Raw genomic sequence first — 26722 nt, forward strand, 5'->3', positions numbered from 1 at the left:
TTAGAAGATCAGGGGATTTTTCGGTCTTTGTCCTTTTAAATGCTGGATCCCTGCGGGGGGAAGATGTGGCAGTTTTAAATTCATAGATTAACAGTGAAAAGACTTGGAAATATTTCTAATTAATATATTCATGAAGTATTCAACTGTATTCATTCTGTTGAAGTCAAGTGGAAGGATATGTTCTCCTCCTTCCCTCTAAAAATACTGGAGGAGTTCCAGTTTTCTTGGTGGGTGCTATCTTTGCTTTTATATTTTGTTCATGAGGCCTGTCAACATCTTCTTCAAAGCTTCACGTATATGAAAAGATCTGTCTAACTCATACAACTATTGAGGAGAAAACCTGCAACTAAGTGAAAACACACCTGGGCATTTCTGAATTAGCCAGCAATCCAAAACAATAGCTGTGGGAAGGAGAAGTCAGTGGAATTAATTCCATGTAAGTTCTGACGTCTAATGATGGTTCATGTAATTAAAGCACTGACTTGTCAGTGCTTTGATCAGAGCACGTTCTGTCAGCTAGAGTTAGCATGCAAAGTGGTTGGAGTCATGGCTGGTAAAGGGGTTTAAAGCAGAGGAGCACTACTTCCCACTCCTCTCTGCCTGACCTATATTCAGATGCTGCATTCTGTCAGCTGAAGTTGTAAGTAAGTTTTACATTTTTGACTGCTGCAGTCACTGGATTCTTCCTTCACTGTTTCTGATGCAATATCTGAGTAGATGTGCTGTTGTTTCAGACAGCTAATGTCCCATCCTGTCACCCCCCCAGCTTCACCATACCTTATGCAGCAGTGAGGCATTCTCACCAGGAACAGGACAGGCTCTAACTTGCTCTTTTTCTGCAAATAGCCTCCACCTGTTAGTTTTCACCAACAGTTGTGACGTGCGCGAGGAGCAGGACTTCATTCCACTCTGTCCTGAGTTTAAAAACTCACTCATATAGGCATCCATGGATCCTAAAAGTAAACACAACACTGTTCCTCTAAACCACATTGTCAGTTTAGTCCGTTTTGACCATTTTTTATACAGTGATGGGGATATGTTTTGCAGGGCTCTTTACTGGCTTTTTTCTAGAGCTTCTTGTGAGACACAAAAGCACTGGGGAAATGGAGTAATCCATCATGGATGGATTTATAGCAGCAAGCTTAATTTCTCTCCATTTGAACTTAAGGCTTTCTACATCTTCAGGCTAAGCTTTCATCAAAGCCATTGGAAAAAAACAAACATTCATGGTTTTTGTAAAAAATGCCTATTTCCCTGCTCATCGTTGTGGTGTTTCAGTATGTTGTTAGAAGAAAACAGAGGGAGCCTGTTGTTCGTGAGAGAGAAAAAACTCAGCTGGGAGGGCTCGAATGGTGCATCCTCCCAGAAGTCTTCTCAGAATGCCTCACTCCAGCGAGTCATCTTGGGCTTGAGGCAGGAATTGTTTTGTGACCTAGAATCATCACTTCTGCTTTAAATAATAACAATAATAAAATTAATCAGGATCATGTTAAAAGTATCATCATGGATGACTTCAGCATGAATTTAACCTCCCTTGATCATGGTTGTCTTCTCTTCTTACTTCCAAAATAAATCATACAGAGCTGGCTTTTCATTTTTTCAGTGCCTGACTACCCAGATACTTCATCAGCTCTTGTCTGTATAATCCTTCACCTGGTTTCAATCTCCACCCTCCAAGGCTGTCTGGTTTTAGGTTTGTTTTTGTAAAAAATTCATTAGTATGATATATTGTAATGTCGTGTTTCTATCCAAATTTTTATTATGTATCTCTCTTATGTTTGAATTTATTATCAGATAATGTTGAATAGTATAAATAACCAACAGCCTAAATAAATGAATAATGAAATCCATCTTGGTTCCTGTTTTTGTCCAGATTTGAACTAAAGCTCCAGTCCTGCAACTTGATCTGAGGTCAGTGGGGGTCCACAGAGGGCCACCCACGCAGCTCTGATTGCAGACCTGGAGCCACAGATTGTTTACATTTTCCGAAAGAATCTAAAATAGTGACCAGATAGGCATGGAGCGTGACTAAAGAAAATACAGCTGCTGCCAATGCATCAAAACTCATAAACGCAGAGGTGGAGAACACTGCCTGGAAAAGTTTGAAAGCAGGCTGACAGTGTACAACCCAGAGTGGTGGTACAAAGCATGCACAAGATGTGCTTGCAAATCCCCAAAAAGCTTTCAACTCCAAGCTGACAGAGATGTACTTACTCAGTGGGAGAGCCTCCTCAGAAAGAATATCCTAAACAAACAGTATTTTTCTATGCTTAGAAATAAAATCCCTGTCACTCCTCTCAGGATGTCTCCCATTCGCATAAACCAGAATCATCTGTGTAAGTGCTAGTTCTTTTCCTCCTATTATATAGAGGACACGCAACAGGGAATTTGAGATGTCCTTGGAGTCGGGGTGGAGACGTTTTGTTCACTGCAGCTCCCTTGGTTTTGAGGTGCCCACCAGTGTGACCTGTTGCAGGTTAATGTGGTCAGGGAAACTTCTTCCTGGGGAGACATCCAGCAAAGACATCTTACACCAGGAATCTCGACCACGTAACTGTGGGGGTTCTTTAAACCGTTTCATTTGGCTGGAGGTGGTTCTGTAGGATGTGAACCTGCCTGCTGTGTTGGAAAGTACCCTGACTTGGGATAAGCAGCGGTCAGTGCTGTTTGCTGTCAGACCTCTAGGAAATCACTCCACCTTTCACGCTGTCCAAAATTGTCGGCTGGTGGTTTTCCTTTCCTGTCCTTAGGTGACATGGTTACCAGTGAACTCAGCCCAGGCCCCAGAAGGAGGACCTTCCTGAGATCTCTGCAGCTGCCAGTTACCTCCATTTTTTTTCCTTTTAATGTCTGAATTACCTTTGAGTAAACACAATATTTGTCTGAGCCATGAGTGAAGACTTGTCTTCTCCACTGCCTTTGAAACGGCCATGCTCTTGCTCAGAAACTGCATCATGCTGTAAAATGTGGCTTTGCTCTTGAGACTGTAGAGAACCAACACGTGGGTGTCACTGTATGTGGAATAGGACTGTGCTTCAGATTGAGATGGCTGAATGCACAGGTCCCCTTGTAGGTGGCAAAGGTCCCTTTACAGTCAGCAGGAAGCTGGGGTTCAGTGCAGCTGCCCACGACTGCAGACAGCTGGTGCTCAAACCTGCATTACGCCATCGACTTCTACTGTGCCGTGACACTCATGGAAATTAGGCTGAGATTCAGCTGCCCTAATAGCACCAGAAACTTATGTGTGGGCATCTAAATCAAGCCCACAGCCCACCTGCAGACAGCCACCGCTTCACCTAAAACTAAATACAGCCCCTCAGCTGAGGTTCCTTTACCTGGCCAGGAGGGTTCAGAGCCATTTGAAATGCCTGCAGGGCATCCACGTGGATGCGACAAATGTGACAGCCTGTGGAAGAGCTGCCAAGCGGGATGTCCTGGGGCATCTCACGTGGCACCTAACCACTGTGTTTGGGCATCTGAAGCCCACCAGTAACCTCTAAAGCTCCAGCACGGATTTGGAAAGCGAAACGTGCAGTTCTTGCAGATCTCCACGTGCACAGTCGTGGTGTAGTACCACCTTCCAAAGACTGTGACATGCAAAGTATGCCAGTTTGGTTGTTTAATGTTTATAAAGAATTTTGGGATCCATCTGGATAACAACACTACATGTATATGAAGTCATTATTTCCAGTGCTTCCTATGAAAATCTTGATATTTACTGTCCACTGGCATTTACCTGAAGTCTAGTATTTGCAGTGTAACCTGACACTTAGAATAGAAAAAGTCAATTTAAGAACATGAAGCAGTAAATGTTAAAATGTGATTTTTCATTTGCACAGAAGTCCTGATTTCTTTCCAGAAAAGTGTGAAAGGGACATGGTGTGAACATAGTAACATTTCTGTTGTACTTACTTCATTGTGTTAAATTCATTTATTCTTTTTCAAGGTACAGTAAGCATTTTTTGGAAACAGTTTCTCTTTCGCTTTGTAACGACTGACCAGCAAACCAAAATCTTTGTGTCTAAAAGCTACTTACAATTTTTTGTTTCTCCTTTCCTTGGAACAGGTGCCTATTCCCTGTCTATTCGTGACTGGGATGATATGAAGGGAGATCATGTCAAACATTATAAGATTCGCAAACTTGACAATGGTGGATATTATATCACAACTCGGGCACAATTTGAAACTCTTCAGCAGCTGGTTCAGCATTATTCAGGTAATTTTTCAGATAATACACGACACTCTTAAGTATTTTAAAACAAAAGTGTTTGCTGCTGAGCTGACGTGTGTGTAAGACACCCTAAAGAGCCATTTGAGCTATGCCTCTTGCTTGTTGTAATGCATCTTCCATTATCCCTTTCCCATTACAGTTATAAATGGCCTTGAGTGCTGTTCACAGTGTACAGCAGCAGAGCTTTTAGAAGCTAGCACTCTGCTGAGGTTAAGGATTTGGCTGCGCTCCCTCTTCTAAGCAAACAGAATTACTGAATTTGACTTGCACATCTCAAAGCATGAATTCCCTGTGCATAATCGAGTGCTAATATGTACCATTTTGCAGCACAATATTGCTAATAAAGCAAATAGGGAATTGTATTTTGGAATTCAGTCACCTAAAGTGATCACCAAAAGGTTTGTGTAGATCACCTGACTCAAATTTTCCCACTGGATTTGTGTTCAATGCACAAAGTATTAACATGTAAATTATAATCGGTCTAATTTTAAAAATAAATGTGGCAAGGTGGGTGTTTCTTTATGCATACCATTTGTGTCCACCCACCAAGCTTTTTTTTTGTTTTTAATTCCTATGATTAAAACATGGCAGCAAAAGTGCGTCCTGCTGTCACTGGGGATCAGTATACAATAGATACAACTTTAAAGCCCTCCAAACCTCTGCTTAGGTCACTGGTTCTTGTGTAGAACATTGCCATGCTTCTCAACATGGTCATTTTTAAAGCAAAAGTTTGTATTCTAAATTATTTTTCTTTTTATTTTTTCCTTACTTTAGCTTTTCATAATATTAACAGACGACCCCAAATGCTCATTGCTCAAAAACTTTTCTTAATTTTTACTTGGGAAACCAGCTTCTCCATGGGGTGTTTTTTCTGTATTCTTTGTATTCTGTCTGCTGTATTCTTATGCTATTCATACTAGACATCTGGCTGTCTTCTCCGCCCAGTTTCTGATGGGTGTATGCTGCCTGGGAAAATTTCTAGTTTTTTCTGGTGACTCTGTATTAAACTAAGCTAAATAATGTATAAAACCTCACATCTGAGGAAGATAATTTTCAACCCTACTATACCAACTGGTATGTGCCAACTTTTAGTTTTCTGTGGTCGCATTATTTGGGTTGTGTACTTGCCATGCACAGATGCAGAAAAATAGATCTGAAAGTAGACATTTCTGTGCAACACAGAGGGATGATCAGTAGGATCCAGGCAGGGTAGCTCAGGAGGGACATGGTACAGACCCACACTCCAGAGGTTTCACCTGAGGTCTTCAGAGCCAGGTAAATACAGGAGCCTTCATTCTGTGCCAGCTCCAGCTGACTTGAAACATGAAGGCTGCTTCTAACCGCCTGCTCTGCACTCTGGATTGTGAGAGGTAGATTAGCACAACGCCTTGTGAGCACCTAGATTTACTTCTAGAGAGAGCTCAAAGATGCCCAGATGACTCCATAAAGACTAGCATGGTTCCTGAAGAACCACTGCTGAGACCATAGGTCAGTGCCTTCACAGCAGGACAGACATGCTCTGCAGCCCACTCTTCAGCCTTCATCCCACAGCTGTCCAGGCTGGAGAACCCTTCTGTCCAGGCAGCTGGAAACCAGGCTACCTGGGTAGGCAGCATGCAGTCTGGTCTCACGTAAGCAGTCCTGGGTCAGGACTTGAATGTACAAAGCATGCCTTTGTGCAGACACAGCACAGGCATCCCTGCACTGCGCTCCCATTGCGCTGCCAAGTGTGCTTATTACCCCGGCTTCCCTCTTATCCCAGCCTCTTCTTACCTGGATAATAAAATTAACTGCAGCGTCTGGACTTTCAGAGACGAGATTTACAAATGAAAAATATTGAGATCCCCAGGGTGTCCTATCATTAGACTAAAGTCCAGTAACAGCACGTCTGAAGTTGAAGCACCGTTCACCCAAGCCCTAACAGCCGCCCTGTCAAGCATAAGCTCCTGTGCATGCAGTGTAGGCTTAACTGGAGCACCAGCATGCCAAGGATTTTTTTTTCATTTCAAGAAAACAAGGAGGTCTTAAAAACCTCCAGTTTATTTCTGCAGCTGTCCAAACTCATAAGGAAGCTTTCCATATATTATCCATATTTTGAGTAGTCCCTCTCCTAGAGTTCCCATTGGAATTTTCTTGGAATAAGACGTGCCAACTGGTCAGCTCGTCTTTCCTGCTTTGTGGTCTTTGTTGTCTTGCTACAGAAAACACAACAAGGTCCATGTCAGGGTGTCTGCAGGGAACTCCCCACCATCCCACAACATTTGTGCTGAGGAGGTAGAGCTTGGTGTTGTAAGGAGCTTTGGTGCTTGCCCACCATCTGATGCTGAAACAAGCTGTTCACCTGCCTGGAAACAAATCTTGCACAGGAGAACAAAGATTGTGTTTGAGTCTGAGATACAATTGCAGTTCCCTACCTTGTTCTGCTCTGCTGCAGCTCTTTTAAGATACAAGTCGCTGTGCAAGCTTTAAATTGCAGTCTGCTTTGTGCAGCATAGTATACTACACAACAATATGTGTGTATTTATATATATGTCATTATTTTTACTCCTACTAAAATATCTTGTGACTTTTGTCACAGTTCAGTCTTCTGTGAAGCTTTGCAAGAGACAAATGTAATGAACCTGCCCCAAACAACGTAGGACTGGCTGCATACGCTAATAAAGTTTTGCTCTATAAAGAATGGCAGAAAAAGCCTTTTACAGGACAGCTGGAAAAACACCTTTTCACAGCGTAGAATACAGAAAATACCTTTTTCCAAGATACCTAGAAAAAAATTTGCAAACAAGTCCACCAAATTTTCATTGCTGTGATTTTCAGAAAAACTGAATCTTCTCTGTGCTTCTTTTACTCAGTTCAGAAACAATCCAGTTTGTGACCTACAGATGAGTTTTAAAAAGTTCTACTGTACTATAGTATACCAGTTACGCATGAAGGTACCTGAGTGCAGCATTGTGGGAGAAGGGAAATCCTGAGTCCGCAAGAGAAACCGTTAGCGGTCACCTTCCATTTCAGGCTGTGGAAGCAAAGACTAAAATATTTCCTATTCTGTCTCAAATAAATATGTTTCAGTGTTCAGTTTCTAATCTTCCAGGATGCTTTGTGGTATGCAACTAACAGCTGTTGTGAGTAGCATTGTTTTTATGCTTACTGTTTTTGTTTCACGTCACACTTTTTTTTCTTTCCTCTCCTTTGCTGTTGGTTTCACTTCTGGCTCCATCAGAGAGAGCTGCAGGTCTTTGCTGCCGCTTAGTAGTCCCCTGTCATAAAGGAATGCCAAGGCTTACTGATCTGTCTGTCAAAACCAAAGATGTCTGGGAAATTCCACGAGAATCCCTACAGTTGATCAAGAGACTGGGAAATGGGCAGTTTGGGGAAGTATGGATGGGTATGGAGCAAAATAATTCTTCTAAAATAGCTCTCTGTGTGTGGGGATGACAAGATGGAAGGTGAAAATGTTAAGGACAAGGTGACCCACAAGAAAAAAAATGAGCAAAGCTCAAACTGTTCGGAAAAATACCTTTGGAAACGTGTCTTTGACTTTGAAATTCTTTAATCTTCAACTTTCACTGTAATTGATGGCAAAAGAAAACTGAAATTCCGTGTTTCCTTGTAAGGTTTCGATTTTGACAAATTACCACTGTCTCAGCAATAAATCAAGGCTCACATAGTAATCCATTAATTATACCAAGGAGCTTTTTTCTGCGAGCTAACAAAAAAGTCCTTACTTTTGGTATCCAAAAGTCAGTGTTTGCAACTGAACTTTAATGCAGCGCTGAGAGACAAGTCACCTTCCATCTTTCTCAATGCATGCATAATTTTGGATTATAAGTGTGTTTTTTTTATTAATTTCCTCTCCTATAGAGAAAGCTGATGGTTTGTGTTTTAACTTAACTGTGATTGCTACGAATAATACCCCACAAACTGTTGGATTGGCTAAAGATGCATGGGAAGTTGCACGTGATTCATTATTTCTGGAACAGAAGCTTGGTCAGGGGTGTTTCGCTGAAGTGTGGCGTGGTAAGGCAGAGAATATATTTTGCTTTGGATGGATCTTTTAAGGCCCTCTTGGCAGAAATAAGCATTTCAAGTAGAGATCTTAAAGCTAAAAGATCGGAACAGTATGAAATGTTAGTCTGTATCGCCTAAACCAGTCAGACCTAAATACAGTAATCCACGGGGAAACTGCCTTTCATTTGCACCCACTGGTACGAAAGGTTTGGGCATTCAGCTTCACTACTTGCATTGGGTTTATTTGGGTGACTACATAATTGCTAGGTATTGAAATAGGAACGATGCTAAACTGGCAAGGCAGAATGGCTAACTAGAAATTCGTCTGGTAAGTAGACATTTTTTTTCCTCATGTATTTTAGTATTCATGGGGTCAGGCCCTGAAACGCTTCCATCTGCCCTCCCAGTTTAAAAATAATGGCAAGTATCAGCAAGCTGATATTGTCAAGCTAGCTTTCCCATGCATCCACTTTAAATCTGTTTTGAAACTTGTATCTGCAGCAGAATCCTGTAACTCGATATAGAGACCAGGGACAACAGAGGCAAGGCTTGCCCAGCCCAGCTGAACCCCCACTTTGAAGCCCAGAAATACTGACATTTTCCAAATCCACTGACATTGTTTTCTGCACACTTGCCAGCTTTACTTACCGCTCCCTTCTCTGTGGGCCCCATTCTTTTAATGACTATAAAACAATAGCAATTTAAAATATACATAAATCTTAGTATAGCCATAGCATTGAAACACAATATAGTGGCCTTTTAATGAGAGGTGGGCTCAATTTTTGTGCCAAATTGCACAAATTGTAGCCTCTTTAAAAAATGACCAGTTCAAATAAAGAATCACTGTATGTAGTTTCTTTACGTCAGAATCATTCAGTGGAGCAGTTTGGCTGCTCTTTTTGTTGCAGTGACACAAAAATATGGACAATCAAAATAACCAGCAGGCTCTCCTGGGTTCTTGCAGCTGTTTTCCATTGCAAGACTACAGCAAGGAGCACAGCAGCAAGTCTGTGAAATTTATAGAATTTATAGACTAGAAACATTGAAATTATGGAATTTCACAGAATTGCAGTTGACCTGTTGCAAAGAAAACTACCTGTGTTTTATATTAGCATCCCCAGAGAACTGCAGTTTCATCTTCTTGTCCTCGGTCTTGAATGCAAGAGAGAATTTCAAGTTGATGTTAATACTTAGTGGTCAGCTCTGTGTGTCGTAGATCTTAAACTGTTACAATAAGCTAAAGTAGCAAATGCAGTTTAAAAAAAAAACAAACCACAAAACAGCTATGAGAAATACAGTGCCAAGTATCAGTACTAAGTATCTGTCAGAAATGCTTGTGTTTCTTAAAGTAATGTATAGTAAAAACATGTTAACACCCCTCAACCATTACCAAATCAGAGTAGATTAGCACAGTAAAAATTAATAAAAAATGCATTAAGTAGTCATTAACTACATATGTGAGGAATTCAGAGGGAGATCTCTGCTGATATTCTATTAGAGGAAAAATACCAAAGCACAACAAGGAAATCTAACGATTTAAACTGAAATCTGGGCTAAGAGGATAAGTTAACATTTTTGTTTGTTTTTCTTTTTTTAACTGGAGAAATTCATAAAAGTATTTAAAAATAGAACTGCTGAAAATGCTTCATGGTAATGGAACAAGTCCTAGGTTTTTTATTAAGGCAATGCAAACAGACAATACACACTTAATCCTGTTAACACACGAGGCAGAACCCTAGTTTATTAATGCCAGTGACAGAAACCCTGGTGCCATGAGACCGGGGTTTCATTCCTGGTTCGTATAACCCACGGGACCTCTGCAAAGTGGCTGTGGCTGACGGTGCTCTGCAGTCCAGAGCCTCAGTGGCTCCAGATGAAACACGCTCCCTTTCACACATCAGGAAAGGTTTTGGTCACCCTGCTTGAAATCAGGCGGTGAAAACTCATCCTTCCCAGCTCGCACGGGAGCGCCGCTAAAGCAAAGCCCTGCCTCAGCTCTGATTTGAAGGGCTGAGTGAAACCGAGACCTCAGGAGCCCTCCGGGGTAGCAGCAGTGGTACCTCCAGACATTACTCCACCACCGGTAGAGATAACAGCACGGGGCACTGAGCTGGCAGAAGAAAATCAAGGCATAGTGAAAACCGAGTTTTTGCACCCTTTTGGCTGATAGATGCCTCGAGGTGCGCTCCGACAGCGCCGTGTGCTGCTGCGAGGATTGCCCTGCGAGCGAGGGGCGGCAGAGGCAGCGGCTCGCCCGCCGCTCCTCCCCTGTCCTCGGCTAGGGGAGGTGGCAGCTGGGATCTGACCACTTGCACAAATTCCAGCTCATTTTATGCTCTGGCAGTTTGCAAAAGCTTGTGATGAAGTTATTTTGGCTTAACCAGTTCCCGTGCAGCAGCTGAGCCCTGGTGACTGTTAATGTACTTTTTACAAAGACAGGCCAGGCTTATTTTGCACGTTGCCGTTTTTGATGACAATTTATAGAAACTAGATCTGACTCTGAGTCTTCATGTTCTTTGTAGGCCTTCTGCTATCCTCATGCTTAAGTGCAGAGGAGCAATTTTTACCCAACATGATTAATTCCGGAAAACATTTAGTATTGTTCTGCCTTATCGCACAGCAGCTCCCTGTCAACAGATCACGGGTCCCATTCAAAGCCATTTCAGCCCTGGCTCTGGAGCAGGGTTCTGGCAAGTCTGGGCAAGGCACAACCAGAAGTGATATTTCTGCCCATTTTCATTTCCCTTCCTTTCCCTTCCCAGCCCCCCACCCCCAAAGAAACCTGTGAACATCGGTAGGTGGGTTTTTTTTTTTCTTTTCCAGTCCTCCTTCTCCCCCTTGCAGACACCGGAGTGAAGCCCCACCTCTTGTGGGATGCCCTGAGTCAGCCTTCCCCAGCTCTCTCCAGGGCCTTGTGCAGGCTTTCAGGTGTTACAGAAGGCTTGGTAGATGATCACTGAAAAATGGCGCAACTTGGCCATTTCCGTGCTGACCACAAGTAAAGAACAAAGTGATGTGGACAGGAACCACCTCATTTCCAATCAGCAGCTGCTGGGCTTCTGGGGATGAGGAGGGGAAGGAAAAAGAAACATTTTGGTTTGGAAACACACCCATGTTTCTAAAATGAAATCAATTCAGAATTTGTTTCTTGGGAATTTTTCTTACAATATTTTTTTTTCTCTGACTCAGAACAAAAACAAAATGTTAAAGTGTCTTGCAAATGGAAAGTTCTGGGTTTAACCAGTTTTGTTATCCAAATCTGTGACAGGAGCTGTGTTGTTGTCTGTAGCAATTACTTGTTAGCAAGGGAATACATGAAGATGGGTTTCAACAGTCCCACGTTTCTTACTCAGAGAAGGTTTCTGTGGACATCAGTGGAAGCATTGTCTGAGTAGGACAACGGCGATTGTGCCCCAGTGCCAGTGGGAGTATTATTTTTTAGTATGATAGAAAAAGACTAAATATGTGGGAGGCATGGGAGGAACAGGGAAACTTTAAAAAAATAGTAATATTAAGTGTCCTTGCTAGTTTGTTCCCTGGTTACATTAGGTATCAGGCAGAGGAAGGAGCAGAAGATGTTTAATCTAAGTATCTGTGCTTGTAGGTACGTGGAATGGAAATACTAAAGTGGCTATCAAGACCTTGAAGCCTGGCACTATGTCTCCAGAATCCTTCTTAGAGGAAGCCCAAATCATGAAGAAGCTAAAACATGACAAACTGGTCCAACTTTATGCTGTGGTATCTGAAGAACCTATCTATATTGTCACGGAGTACATGAGCAAAGGTGAAGTCAGAGCTGCTGCCCTTGATAACAGTGTTTTTACTTTGTTGATGATCCTTGGGGGTGCAGAGAGACGTGCAGTGTGATGCATGAACAGCGTGTGAGGAAGGGGAGGGGGAACAGGAAGCTAAATTCACCTCTGGCTTCAGAAGAATTATGAATTCAACTCTGAAATGGGTCCAAAACCTGCAATCCACTAGACGAACAAAGAAAAATTGCTCTAGGTGGGGAAGGGAGAAGTCAGTACAGCCTAAGTGCTTCCAAACTTCTCTGGCAAGTGGAGACTTGCATTTTCCAGGTTCGAATGATATTACATGCTGCTTCCCGAGATCCTAGCTGTTTCTGGCTTCAGAGAGCTCATATGGCATCTTCTTTCAGTGTTTACTTGTCAGCCTAAGATTTCTTTCTTCTTTTAGCAATCCTGAGTTCTGTTGCATGCGCCTCGCTCCCAGATCACAGCTTAATTTTCAGTGTACCCCGCTTGTCATTTTGATGCATGATTGACACATATGATTCTTTCCACCTCTTTCCCCTTCCCTTTCCCCTTCTTTCTTCTCTGCTTCTCTACCACTACTTAACTGGTAACGATATAGTAAAATGAGAGAAGGAAAACTTTTCGCTCCGTCAGACCTCCAGCAGGGGTGCTGAGAGCAGAGTGAAAAATCTGCTTGTTTTGGAAAAGCACATGAACCAAATAGGAAACATAAGTTCTCACAGGGAAGTTTCATTGTACATTGGAGGATACACTCTGAAATTTTAAGTGCATTTTTTCAGTCTATCTGGAGTTGATTTTTATTTTCCTGGCAGGTGCCTGCCCACCTCCCTCCTCAGAGCCATCCAAGCCCTGACTAACTCATGCTTTAATCAAATGTCTCAGTGACAAGCATGTGCCTTTTTCCCCTTTAAAAAAATGACTTCTCAAAATCCTTCTGAAGTACGTGGTTTATTTTGGCTTACTTTGCTAGTTTTTACTGTAGCATTTTACATCTTTGGATCTGAGCATGGGGCTGGCAATTTATCAAGGGAGAAACGCCTAATCATCTGTCTTTTCCCCTTATTTATTAGACCAATTCGCTGACCTTGTTTAAAGGAGACTGCTGCACTTCTCTGCTTGAGTGCAAGATTGGGAAGGGAGCTATAGCATCCTAGGCTTTTTTTGAAAGCTGCAGAGAACCTCCTGGCTTTCCCTTGTACAGGGGGAGTTATGTCCTTACTGCTTTTGCTAAAATTGCTTTCATTTGATCTCTGCTTTGTCTTCTGTTGTTTTGCATAGTGGTCTTCTAAAATCAATGGTTCATGGTACATTTAGTTACGGGTTACCTAGAGAAGGAGCACTGCTAATTTCTAAGGAAAATTAGCCTTTGTTAATGCTAGCCCCTTTGGGCTTACCAGGCTCCAGGCTGACCTTTCTTTTGGAGCAGGTTGAGCTGGGATCCGACTTTTTCCATAACTTGTGTGGCTTGGAGCTGAGCTGATGCTTTGCAGCTAGCTGAGGCCTTTAGAGAGCAGCAGGTAGTTCGTTTCAAAGAGCACTGGAAAAGTGAAGAAAGATCAGCTTTCTCAGTAATGGTCAGGAAAATTTAAAACAATGTTGTTTCTTTTCCCTGCAACTCTCTTTGGACTAATGAAATATTCTTCTGCAAGCCAACCGTAAAGCGGAGTGAAACAAGTGTAATAGGAGAATTCTAAGATATTGCAGGGTTTTTTGAAACTGTCCACTTGAACTCGAAACATTGCTGTCTTTAATATTACACATATTGCTGCTCGGCTGTCCTGATGAATAGCCATTGTTCCCCTAATATCTCTTTGTTGTGTCAACTTTGCATTTGCAGGGAGTTTGCTAGATTTCTTAAAAGACGGAGAAGGAAGAGCTCTGAAGTTACCGAATTTGGTGGACATGGCAGCCCAGGTCTGTCTTCAGAGTATTGAGTGCTTAGGTGTACATGTTATACAGCCCGTGTATGTCTGAGTTCATTTTAAGATGCACTGATTGTGTTTCGTGGTACTCACAGGTGGCTGCAGGAATGGCGTACATCGAGCGAATGAATTACATACACAGAGATCTGCGGTCTGCAAACATTCTGGTGGGGAATGGCCTCATATGCAAGATTGCCGACTTTGGATTGGCAAGACTGATTGAAGACAATGAATATACGGCCAGACAAGGTAGATACAGTGGCAGGTGTAGCACTCAGTGTCATTCTTGTGACAGGGGAAGAGTGGAACACGGCTTTAAAAAGCTCTCTTTCATAGGCTTTGGGGTTGCTTTCAGTAAATCATGAACTTGTATTAACTCCTAGGCCAGACCTTCACTGCTGAATGCATGTCCTAAAGAGAACATCTTATTTAGTTGTCTTCCCTTTAAAAACCAACCACAATGAAACAAAGGTAATGACTGAGAGCACAGGTGGGTGAAGTGATAGTAAAGACAAGATCCTCACGGTACCATAAAAAAGAGGACACTTTATTTACCAGCCTTGAAAGCCTGAAAGGGGCAATCCAGAAAAGCCTATATAAGCTATTTTTTTTGTAGTGTGCCTTCTAGTAGTTACTAACTGCTATCAGCATTGCTGTGCTATTCTTTTTTTCTTTATTTCAAACGAGTGAAAGAATTGTGTCTCTATGCAGTGGAGCTGTCTCTCTGAGCACTATGTTTTATTTGGGAACTTAAAAAGTTACTTTAATAGGAAAGCCGTTTTCCAATGCCACACAGAGTGCTGGGCACAGCTGACTGCTGATACACTGCAAAAATGCATCAAAGCGTACTGTAGCTTTTTTAAAAAAGCATATGTGTGCTCAGACTGAGCCATGACACTGGCTCTTTGTAGTTAGTCATTCTTTACAAGTCATGCTTAGTTGTCAGATGTTGGTCCAAGTTTGCAGAGCTGCAGTTTTGTTCTCTTGCTGTTGGCAGTACATTGGTGGTGCTTGCTCAATAAGTGTCAGTAAATACCACTCCATCCATTTCGGGGCCAAAGCCAAGGAGTGTCCCGTTAGACCCTGTTGCATGTCGTCAGAAAGCACGGGTCAGTGAAGTACTTCTTCATAACCTGCATTTACCCCTTCCTGTTGCGAGTCTTTTCTCTTGAGCAGAAGTCCCTGTCTCAGCATGGATTTTGCCACTAACTCTTAGGGAAGAGCTAACCTCTTTCTGTAACTTTCAAGTGTTGACAGGAGGGGACAGAGAGTTTCCAGCACGCCTTGCCTTGGCCTGGGAGCCGCCGCTCTCACGCCGTTCACACCCCTCTGCGCTGCTGTCAGCAGTACCTCGTCGCAGTCGCAGGGATGTGGACCACAGGCTGTGTTCACCCTGAAAGTTGCCTGCTTCACGTGATTATTTTGGGGGGGGGGGACCTTGAAGAACCCGTGGGAGGTACTAATGCAGAGAGTTAACCACTATTGATTTCAGCCTGAGGGTGGAAATTGCTCCTTGCTAGAAAAAATGGCCTCGCGTCGTTCTCCCCAGAGTAACAAGGGTGTCTGCAGGCTCTGGTAGACAGAAAGCTGCCTGCTTGCCCTTCCCCTGTGTAAAACGAGAAGCATTTTCCTTGAACAAGGCAGCCAGATCCAGTCTGCAAAATGGCTTTGAAACCTGTATTATCTCCGTTTCTGTCTGGTTTACTGCCATGTCTTTTATTCCCTTTGGAAACCACCCAACGTATATTTTGACATGACTAATTATTTGGTTTAATAGAGAAGTATGTGACCTACTTCTGGCCAGACCTCTTCAGGCTCCTGATCCCTAGGAAATCCTCTGATGTCCTGTTTGCTTCCTGATTTAAATCTCTCAGAATAGTTTTGCCCTCTTCACTGTGAAAACCTGCCTGACTCATGTTGAGGAGAAGCTTAGATTTTTGAAGACACTAAAAATAATTGGATTTGGATGGGAAAACTTTGATCTGAGAAAAGCATAACACCAGGACTGGCAGGGAGAGGGAGCATAGTCATGGTAGAACTTCCATGGTAGAAACCACTTGTATAGTGGAAAAAGTGGCTGGGAAGGAAGAAGTAGTTTGGCTTTTAACCTGCATCGCTGATGATCGGGAGATCTGAATCGTGTTTGCCTGGCTTCCTCTCACGGTGCGAGTCTGGAGAGGTCACCTGTCCTTCCCATACCTCAGGGCAATGGACAATACTTCCTTCCCCTGACCTCAGGGTCAGGCTTAAGTCTTTCAGAGCTACAGAATTCCTTAAAAGTGAGACCCAAAGGGCTGTAATCACAGGCATTCTGTAGAAAGGTTTTCCTCCTTTTGCTAATGTTTTTTTTGATCCTTTCTGAAGTGGTAGCTTGTTCTAGGGAGGGGTGCATTTTTGACCAAGCAGCACACTCTCAATTTACATCCAGTTGCAATTAACCTGGCTTCCAAGCTAGCTGGGCAGCCAGGGTGAGCCTAGGACCTTTAATTTATTGAGGAAGAAACAAGGTTTCTAATGTGCCACTGGAATTTTTCTTCAAGTGGGATTCGGTTCTGGTTTGTTTAGTTAAACTTCAGTTTCAGCATCGCTTGGTGGAGCCCACAGTATCAGAAGGAAATGGTTGCCTCTGCTTGTTTCCCATGACCTATTACTTCAGCCTCCAAGGGGATGCATCTGGGGACTGCTCTGTTTATCTAGCTGACTACTGCTTCAGTGGGAATTTTGACACAGGAGGAGAGCCTGGCCAGCAGAGGGGAGGGGGACGGGGAGCACTCCAGACTGGCAGCTCCTATGGGAGAAAGGAAATGTTTTGCCTTGTGAAATCTGAAGATTAAAGCCTTTGGTCACTCTCTCCTCAGCAGTCGTCCTTCTCTTGGCCTAAGTGTGTTAGCATAGAGCTCGTTGTCGGTGTGGGGCAGAGATGGTTTTCTCCAGCCTTTGTTGATCTCCTGCTCCCTTCCCCCACTGTCACTGTTGTCTCCGATTAAATATTTTGAAAGGAAACAGATGGGGATGCTTTGAGTCCCGGCGGGCTAGAGTGCAGGATTCCTGAACCTGTATGGGTATTACTCAGCCTGGTGGTAACGTTTTACTGACCGGTTTATTTTCTTTTTAATTTGAACAAAGGAGGCCTGACTGCTTCTGATTTATGGGAGGTAAATAAAAAGCGGTTTGTTGTCTGCACTGCCGTTTCTCAGCAATCATCAGGAAGGAAAGAGATGGTCACGCCATTAATGATTTAAAGTGTGTGACTAGCAGCTATACGCTGCCATTAAATAATGCAAAAAGAGTTCTTGGCTTGTAATGAGCATTTGGCTCCTCTTGCTTTTGAGAGGAAGTGAGTAATCAAAGAGGAAAAACATGCCTATTAAAGTGACGCTGATTTTAAAGGCTACACCGGTGAAGTGTAGTGCAGCCTGCACCATCAGGCCTTGCCTCTTTTGGCTGTTGCAGCTGCAACAGCTTCCCCTGCACACAGCATCGGGCACTCAGTCTTGTTTCCTTCCATCGGTGATGATGCTTGTGTCAGTCCTGTAAGGCAAGCCTTAAAGCCTCTGGTATCCTATAGGACAGAAAGAAACCTCCCATCACCTCCAACACAGTTCTGCTACCCTTGCACTGTGCTGGTTCGCAGCGATGTGGAGTTGTGGCCAAGCACATGGCATTTTTGTGGAGAGTACCGAGTGCTCCGCAGAGTTGCTGAGGAAGAGTTGTTACTATTCTAAGCACTAGCAGCTGATACAAATTTAAAATTGCCTTAATAAAAAAAAGTACAGAGTTATTTTCCAGGCCTTGTTTCTACTGCATACACTGGCAGCACTTGCAGCAACGCTGCTCCAAGCACACACGAAGCAATAAGGATCTTTCTGATGCCTTCCAGACAAGTCAGAGCTATTCTGGGAGCTCTAGTACGTGTTTGTAAACTCTCAGATCATTTTTACCTCTTTAACACTTAGAAATACCTCCTTCCTGCTCTGCTTAAAAACAAATGTTGCTTCCTATTTTGATCTCCTAGAAAACAGTGGGGATTTTTTCCCCCTTCCAGGCTCTCCCCAGTCCTGTTGAGGAGACTTGGCTCCCAGCTCACCAACTCATCAGATCTCTGCTGTTCACAACTGGCCGTGCTGCGGGCTGTAGCGTCCCGGGCTTTGTTCTTGCTCTGTGCCTGCCGTGCCCCGGGCGAGCCATGGAGCAGACAGGAGGAAGACCCCTTGCTTCTCCACAGCCAGCCCCCGGGGTCCCGGGGGTGGGGGGGATCACTGATAGCTTCTGCAGAGATGCCATCTGCTCTGCGAGGAGGAGGGCGGCCAGGTCAAGAGGAAGGGCGAGGGGAAGGGGGGCGTGCAGGCGGAGGGCGAGAGGGGTGTTTTGGCCCGCAGTTCTGCCGCTTGCCCCCCGCTTCCCGGGGAGGGGTCAGCCTGCGGAGCCTGCTTCTGGTCGCTGGTGTTTTGCCAGGCTTGTAATTTCGCATTCGTTCTCACAGCACAAAAAATGTAATTGCGCAGTCCCTCCCACACGGCACTCATCATCGCCTACCAGGGCTGACTCGTTTCCTGTTACATGCTTGCTTCAGCACTTTGTTTTTACCTTTTGTGGCTTTCCTTTCCAGCCCTGGGAGCAATTCACTGCTGCACTCCGTTCTCTGGTCGCTAACCCGAGAGTTCCCGTGGGTTTTGGGTCTCAGAGCTCGGGGTGCTGCATTGGGTTTGGTTTTAAGGTACGAGAGGTAGCAGATTTGTAGCGTTTCTGGAAAGAGGATCATTATCAAGCTGTCGGTGGCTCTGGGGCATGAATTTCAGAGGTTTCTGATTCGTGGAAATTTATATCTGAAAAAACAAAGCTCTGAGGGATTTTCACTTGCCTCAAAAGAAATCATGCTGAGAGTTGTACGTCAAGGTCACTCAATTATCCCAACCCCCTCCGCTACTTCTCGTCACGCGACCTGCTTGTAGCCAATGCAGAATTAAAGCAGGGCCACGGATTGATCTTTCCCATGGAAATCCTCCTGGGAGATAACCTGTGTGAACGCCTGGGCAGAGATGGGCAGAAGTCCCAAGAACAGGGATGAGCCTCACAAAAATCCTCAGAGGTAGGAGGCAGGGCCAGCTGCCCTAGCAGTAAATTGTATGAACAGCTTCGGCTTGTTGTGATTGCAAGCAGTGCAGGAATCCAAAAAAGGCTTTCCCCAGGCTGAGATCTTTAAAAAAAGGGACAGAAATAAAAGCTGCAGATTAGTACCTTGCTTTCGGGCAAAGACAGGCTATCCTGACCTAAGGAACACAGTGCATGTTTAGTTTGTATGTGTGGCGTTACTGACCTGCTAGTTTGTAATGAAACGGATTCCAGCAAAAAAAAGAGACAAATCCCCCCCCCCACTGATGTAAAATCTGCCTTCAAAGTAGGAGACAGGCTGCCTTGTCAGCTGGGGTAATTTGGCTTATCAGGTTTATTAGCATGCTTGTCAATAATACTCATTTTATCTGACGATCTGATGCTGCAATTTGTTTGCAGCACAAAGTCAGCTCGTTTAATAAGCTGCTGAGACCTTGGCAGAGAGAGGGGGGGGATTTTTTAATTGGTGTGTCGGGAAGAGAGCGAGTACAGAGGCTGTGTGTCGGACAGGAGCCATGCACAGCACCTCCCGTAGCTGTAGCAATCGGGAGGCTTTGGAGCGGCGCTCAACACGTTTGGGGATTTTTGTGTTTCCACAGAAGTGCACTGGCTGTGTCTCCAGTGCCAGACATGAGATGGGAGGCAGCACCTTGAGGGGATCCCTGTTACTCACTGCAAAATGTCACTGTACCCACACCACACACCCATGGCTCACGCTGCAGCGGTGATGCTGCCACCTGTTTGGGCTCTTCTGGAAGCACACATAGCTTGTGGTGGTGCCCAGAAATGTGCGGCTCGCCCTCGCTGTTGCTGATCCTTGCTCACACAAGCTCTGTGTGTGCGATCGCTTTGTGTTACGGCACTGCGTGCGTCGTACCTGCGGCTGTGCGGGTGGCCAGCCCGGCACGTCCTCGCTGGCCTCTGCTCTCCCCTTACTGATGGCTCTGTCATACTGGGTTGCGGGCTCGTTTGGACCATCTAGCCTGCAGCATGCATTGCAGGGCCAGAAAACCATGCAGCAGGGCTCTGCTAGCAACCTGTCTGCCAAGCTGGCCTTTCCCTCCTCCCCATCTATCACTGCAAACCAAAGTTCAGGAAATACTGCACAAAATGCAGAACGTGTGATCTTTGTATTAGTTGTTTCGGCCAGAGAATCACCAGCAGCAGGGACAACATAGAAATGTAATGAGTAGCTATCTTCTCATCGGAAAATCCACAGCACAGACCATTCGTCTTGTCCAGCAGCGTTCATCACGGTGCAGTGGGGTTTGTACTGCTCTAGCTCTCAGGAAAAGGGATGTGTTGGAATCATCTCCCTTCTCACCTACTTATCTTGCTTCTCCTCTTCACATGGTCCCTGGACACTCCACACGCTCAGCTCCCGATGCCACACTGGCAGTAGATGAGGAAGGCAAAAATACTGGGGGGGTGGCCACAAAGGAGTCTGAAGAGATTTCTTTCTTCAAAGATGAGTTGTGGGTGGTTGCTACCTTTGGATCTGAGTACGAAGCACAAGCGAATTAGACCAGGTTTGGCTCAGCCTCTCCGAAAAACACAGCTGATAAAAAAAAAATATATTGTTGAATAAAATGTGTGCAACAAGCAAACAAGCAAACCCTCATGCCTGGCTGTCTCACACACGACCAGCCAACATCCCGGCCGTCAGGCTGCCGGCCAGCGTGGAGCTATTTGTTCAGCTGGCCTGGTGTTTGTGTACTGTCTCCGCTGCACGCATGAGAGGGCAGGGGGACATCAGCCCTCAGATTCAAGGCATGCCTCCATAGGCCCACCTAAAGCCATGCCCTGCAGGCCTAGGGAACGCGACCCCCCGATGCATGCAGCTTGCAGTTCGTCCAGGGACTAGGGAGGGCTGTCCAGCCCCAGGACCAGCCGGTGGCTGGGGGAGCCGGTTGCCCACCCCACGTGGCTTCTGGTGCTGCTGGAGCGGGGACAGCTTCCAGGACAGAGGCACAAGCGATGGCAGATCTCAGACATCATGGCCAAGGCGAGTTTCAAGAGAAGATGAAGTAGATTTCGAGTCTTGTAAACTAAGATAGGTCCCGTGAAGAAGTGTAAGTTAGGGAGACTGAGGCCAAAGCCAAGCACCTGAATTTTAGCTCCTGCCTACATATCAGTTAATGGAAACACAGAAGAGGCTGACTTTTTTGGAAGTGAACAGACATCCACAAACCCTCCAGCACCTTTGCAAATCAAACCACTGATGTGTTGATACTTAACTAGACTTAAATTCCTGACTTCAGACGTTAGGGATTTGAAACTTTGTCTTGCGTCTTTTAATTTCGCAAGTCTTACTTGAGCAACTGCAGTTTTCCCTAGAAAAACATATTTGTTTCTGAGTAATATTCTCTCTTAGGATCACTTACACGTAGAGCAGGAAAACTTCTAGCACACCTGATGTTTTACCAAGTAAGGAGATGAGAATGACCACATTTGCTTCGTACCCTGAGACAGGTCAGACTGCAGCATAAGCAGCAGAAGATACGGGGCACCGAGCGCTGGCTGTGACAGCAGAGCAGCGCCGGCAAGGAATTGTAAACAGTGCCAAAACTTCACTCCTTGAGACTGATTTGTCCACGTTGTTACACTTTCCACACTCCTCCTGAAAGCTAAGGGAACTTTTATGAGAGGGTGGTGAGAAGTCAAAATCTGTCTGTTTCCAAATTCAAGAGTGTTTGTCATTAGGGATCAGCAAGAAGCTGCAATGCAACTCTTTTGCCTGTATGTTAATACAAGGCACCAGGGAAATGTCTGCATATTTTTTCATACATACTAGGAGTTAATTATTGCCACAAGACTTTTCTTTAAAGTCATACTGAAAATATTTTCCCTAAGAAAACAGTAAATGATTGGAAAAGCAAATAAATCAGTGTTTAAAGGCTTGTTATCTTACCATCCTTACCACAACTGGCTCCTGCAAGCTCTGATGATGGATGAGCACATTAGAACTGCACGTATTCGAGGCACTACGGGCTTTTCAGTGCCAGGAGCTTAAAGTACACTGTCAAGCTATAAATCACAGGCCAAAGTTGTGCCTTGACATCATTGCACTCCAAGCAACTCGAATGGCAGTATTATTTTTAAGTCCTTGCATGTTTCTAATGAAATATTAGGTTTGTTTTTAATTTACGTTTTTACCATGTTTGTTTGTTTTGCATTTTGCTCAGCTTGAGCAGGGAAACTGGGAGGTCTCTATATAATTTCTAATAAATTTCTAATAAATCTCACTTCAGTTCATACGTGCTAGCTGTGTTTGACTTGCAAATATCACAGGGAAATGTTAATTTAAAACATTTTGCGAGAAAGAATTTCTATTATATTTGGCTTATTGGGTTTTAAAACTTTTTTTCTTTCATGAAGCTTCAAACCAGAACTAAAATGTCTTAGCCTTCTCTTGGGATGTGGGACAAACTCACCCCTTCCCTGCTAAGTCTTTCCTTCTGCCCTACACGTTCCACCCACCCGTCCTCCTTGAGCGTACTCCATGGAGCCGTCTGTTAACACTTGCCTGCAGCTCTGTCTGCCTGCACAGAACAAAGCAATCACCTGCCAACTGGTACTTTGATTCTCTATTCTGATTAAGCCTCCTTTATTCTTTCATTAGGTGCAAAGTTTCCCATTAAATGGACTGCGCCAGAAGCGGCATTGTATGGAAGGTTCACAATAAAGTCGGATGTGTGGTCTTTTGGGATCCTACTGACAGAGCTGGTAACAAAAGGGAGAGTGCCATACCCAGGTAAGAAAACAGCCTGAGCCTTGCTTCACCTGAGGAAAGGAGCGGGAGAGAGCCATATGCTTAAGTTGGAACACGTATTTATTTTCACTGGGAGCTGAAATTGGAACCTGTATTTATTTTCACTGGGCTCAAACAAGGATGGTTATCATGAGTAAGTTCTATGCTTGAAAATGGCCCTGACTCTGAAAGCAGCCATGTGATGGTCATGAGGAAAATGACAAGAGGACAGAAAATCCAACATAAACATTTCTATTTTTTAAAATTGTTCTCAATTCAATTAATATACTTTCTAGCCAAATAATGAAAGCAATGTAAGATTACTATACTGTGGAGTAAATAGCTCTCCATAGTGTTGCATTCACTGTAAGATACCAACAGTTAAACTCCCAGAGTAGCATTACTCCGTTTATTCTGTCAGTCTGGTTCTCTGCAAGGTTTGATGGCTCTCTGCATGTCTGGTATTACCAAATCTCTTTTTTATAAACTCTTAAATTTCCATCCTTGCTTTCAGGATGGATGGAAAGGGAAAAAAATAATTCTGTAATGTGCAGGCCGGAGCTCGTGACAGGGTCACAGCGGGTCCAGATTCTCTGCGTGGGGGAACCGGAGGCCCCATGGCTCTTTGTTGAAACCCTGCCAAGTATTCGATGGATTAAGATTTGTAGGAGGGGTGATTGGACCTGCCTATGCAGAAAGAGCTTTTCATTCTGTTGCCCCTCTGAAGACCACAGGCATTCAGGTGAAGAGGAAAGAGGTGAGGGGAAAGCAGTGCATTACATGGAAAAGAATTTAATCCCTTTATTTTCATATCAGCACGGGTGCTAACAACAGGGCATCTAGCTGCATCTTTATTCTTCTTCTTAAAAAAAAAATAAATCTCTAAATACTCACCAGTATGGCTGCGTGCACTGCAGCTGATTTAATGGAAAGTGTCCTAAAGCAGTTTCAGTTTTCCAGTCTGTGCCGTGATCAAGCAGTCGGATCCATACATCAAATGGTGCAGGAGAAGCATCAAGGTGGAGTTCAGTTTATCTTGTGGTATATCACGTCACTTCAGAAGGCTGAGCTCAGCGAAACTAGCTCCCAGTGTTTCACCAGGAATTCCAACTTTGCTGGCGCCTAGCAGCCAGTAGCTGACGTTTGGAAGAGAACAGAAGGACCGGAAGGCTTATCATGATCAGCAGTGACTTTTGGCGTGATTAACAGGGAGCAGCTTAGCAAAGCTGTGGCTGTGACAACAGAACGAGGTAGCAGAAGGCGAGATGGTGTTTCCGTGGGATGGATGAGTCCCTCTGCCCAGCACTTGCCTGTGCCGTTAAATAGAAGTTGCCACTGCACAGAGCAGCTCTGCCAGTCGCCGGCACAAAGGCCTTCTTGCCGTAAGGATTACTGGCAGTGGCGTGGGAGAGCTGTGATTTCCGCAGGTTTATTGAGGGTTAAATGCAGACATGGCACGGTGTGCAAAGGTTGAAGACAGAAAGAAGATGTGTAAGACTTGGCTGATATGGTGTTAGTCACAGAAAGTGGGCAGCGCTCCTGGCTGGGCTGCAGGAAGGGGAATCTCCTGGTCCCCACCAGCACGGTGGGTGCACAGGGGCTCTCGCCAGCCAGGGCAGAGATAGGGTGGATTTTTTTCCCTGAGCTGCGTGTTGGTGGGGCAGAGATACTTAGTGACTAGCCTTCTCTCTTATAACACGCAGGAGCACAGACACACGCACACACGGGAAAAATGCTATTTGGTCAAAAGCGACTGTCTAAGCCCAGTGTTAACTCACAGGTTCGTAACTGAACACAGTGTTGGCCATGGCAGTAGAGGATGTCTGCAGTTCCCAAGTGTTCCTTTCCCTCCCTGAAGGAGAAAGAGGCCACCGGATGTGCATTTAAGTACTTGCAATATATAACTTCTTGTAGGATCCATGACAGAAATCTCAGGCATGCTCTGTGTCCTGAAAATGTGGACAATTTTATTATGTGGCAGTTTGAGCACATCAGAAGACAACTAGCAGCATCTGTCCTCTCTCAGCGCCGTCCTCTCCCTTCACCCCTCACTGCATAAAGCCCTCATACAATGAAAGTCCTTCCAGCTCACTCTCCCCCGCCCGTGCTAGGAAGACTGCAAGTAGCTGGAAGCAACTTTTTGCATCTTACATGTCACAGAGTCAGCAGTTTCCTGGATGGGCGCATACTTCCTCGGTTATGCACTGTCCGAGCTCTATGCCAGGGTCCTTGCTCCTCACCAGGGCTCCCACCCTGCTCAGCCAGGAGGCCTTAACCATTCCCATGGTCACCGTCTCTCCCCTCTCTGTCAGTTTTACCTAAGGGTAATCTCTGTTTTAAATTTGTATTTCCAAAGTCCTTAGAGATTTCAGTTCAGTCTCATTCCCCAGATCCTAACTGGGAAGGCTTTTCTAGGCTGGGGCAATGGTGGAGTGGAACTGGGGCCCTCTCAGAATCCCATCTTTGCATATGGGATGCAAAGAGGTCTCAGACTTCCTAAGGTGAAAAAGACCTCCTGAGCCACTCAGAGAGGATCCTGTTTTCCGCTGACATAGAAAGGATCATCCACCTCCTGCTTCATGTCGGGGAGAGGAAGGACCTCCTGGAAGGATAAAGCTTCATGAATTCAGGTCCCTTTCTGGGGCAGGGAGTAAGGTTCAGATGCACCCACAGGGCTTTGCCTGCTATCGGGGTATGGCTTGTGCGAGGAGGAAAAGATGGGAGTCCAACCACCCTGAGAAGCAGAACTCAGCCTGCCTCACCCAAGCCATAGCAGACAACCTATAGGTGAGAGAACCCAGTCTGGAGGCACTGCCAACCACTTTGGCATCCAAGGCATGTGGATTTGCAAGCTCTGGAAAGGGTCAGCCTTGAAACAAAGAGGGTCGTGGAGCTGTCACTCTGCTGTAATGCCCAGTTTCTGAAATGGTCGTGGGCATGTTGTTCTGATCTCCTGCTTACAGCTTGTAGCAGGCCAGGGGGAGCGGGGAGAGGCCCTCAGACAGAAGGTTGCTCTCTTGCTTGACAAGATCTTAATGTCTGGAGAGGTTATTTATAGCACGCACGCCAGCCCTATGGTGGTAACTATGCCCACAGGGCAGTGTACCTCATGCCTTGGAGAACCAGGCATTGTTTTAAGTTTGTGTGGAAGGAGGGAGAAGCACAAGGAGGAAGACAGAAGGCGGGCAGTATATAGGAGGGGAACATACTGTGTGTGGAACAGGTCTTGGCATTCATTGTCCCTCAGATTTCAACCAGTTGCTGTCCTGATGCCCCATTTTGGAAGAGAGGCTGGAGCAGTGGCAGGACATGTGAGCAGTAAAGGTTTTGCTGACAGAGATGAAGATCAGGCTGGAGTTCATAATCAAGCCTTGCCTGAGACCCTACAGCTCCCAGAAGCAAGACTGGCTCTTAATAGGTGTCCTCATCTTCATCCTTCAGCCAAGCCTGTTTCTTGTCAATGGACGTAATGGACCGCTATAATAACAAACTTAGTGTTTTTTCTAGCCTTCCCTAATGCTTTCCTATTCTTTTCACAAAGCAGCAGACTGAAATAAGCAACTTCCACAGTCTTTCTGGGCATTGAGGTTCTATTTCCACTACCACAGTGGGAAAGTAAAAACTAGATAAGGGCAGAAGAGGAGCCAAGTTTTAAAAAAAGTCTGCTTAGCTGACCTTTCTCAGTCGATTTCTTTCCCCTTTCACAAATTCCCCTTGGATCTTAGTTTTGGGTTTTTTTTAATGGAGTTTAAGAGTAGGAGGCTGCATTTCTCTAGCAGTAGTCAGCGAGTTTGGGTTTTTTAACATGTTGCCTTTTGGTTAGGCTAAAGAAGCACCTCTGAAGTTGCCCCTTCTGCTTTCTGCTGCACTTTTCAAATCAAGAGCATCATTCACGTTTTATGGCCAGTGTGACAGCCACCAC

At 44.8% G+C, this 26722-nt stretch overlaps 1 protein-coding gene across 4 annotated transcripts in view; it reads left to right on the forward strand.

Annotated features, from left to right (window-relative positions):
* Positions 1–26722, forward strand: part of FYN (FYN proto-oncogene, Src family tyrosine kinase) — a 144344-nt gene that overhangs the window by 109190 nt on the left and 8432 nt on the right. For 2 of the 4 annotated variants that reach the window (XM_075414195.1, XM_075414194.1), the window contains 6 exons: positions 4067–4216; positions 7452–7616; positions 11844–12023; positions 13853–13929; positions 14033–14186; positions 22672–22803. In XM_075414195.1, coding sequence (XP_075270310.1) covers positions 4067–4216; positions 7452–7616; positions 11844–12023; positions 13853–13929; positions 14033–14186; positions 22672–22803 — 858 coding nt within the window. Of the gene's footprint in view, positions 1–4066; positions 4217–7451; positions 7617–8092; positions 8249–11843; positions 12024–13852; positions 13930–14032; positions 14187–22671; positions 22804–26722 lie in introns of all 4 variants that reach the window. The other 2 variants (XM_075414197.1, XM_075414196.1) reach the window with 2 other exon arrangements.

The sequence above is a fragment of the Opisthocomus hoazin genome, chromosome 2 (assembly GCF_030867145.1).
Source record: "Opisthocomus hoazin isolate bOpiHoa1 chromosome 2, bOpiHoa1.hap1, whole genome shotgun sequence".
Taxonomy (NCBI): Eukaryota; Metazoa; Chordata; class Aves; order Opisthocomiformes; family Opisthocomidae; genus Opisthocomus; species Opisthocomus hoazin.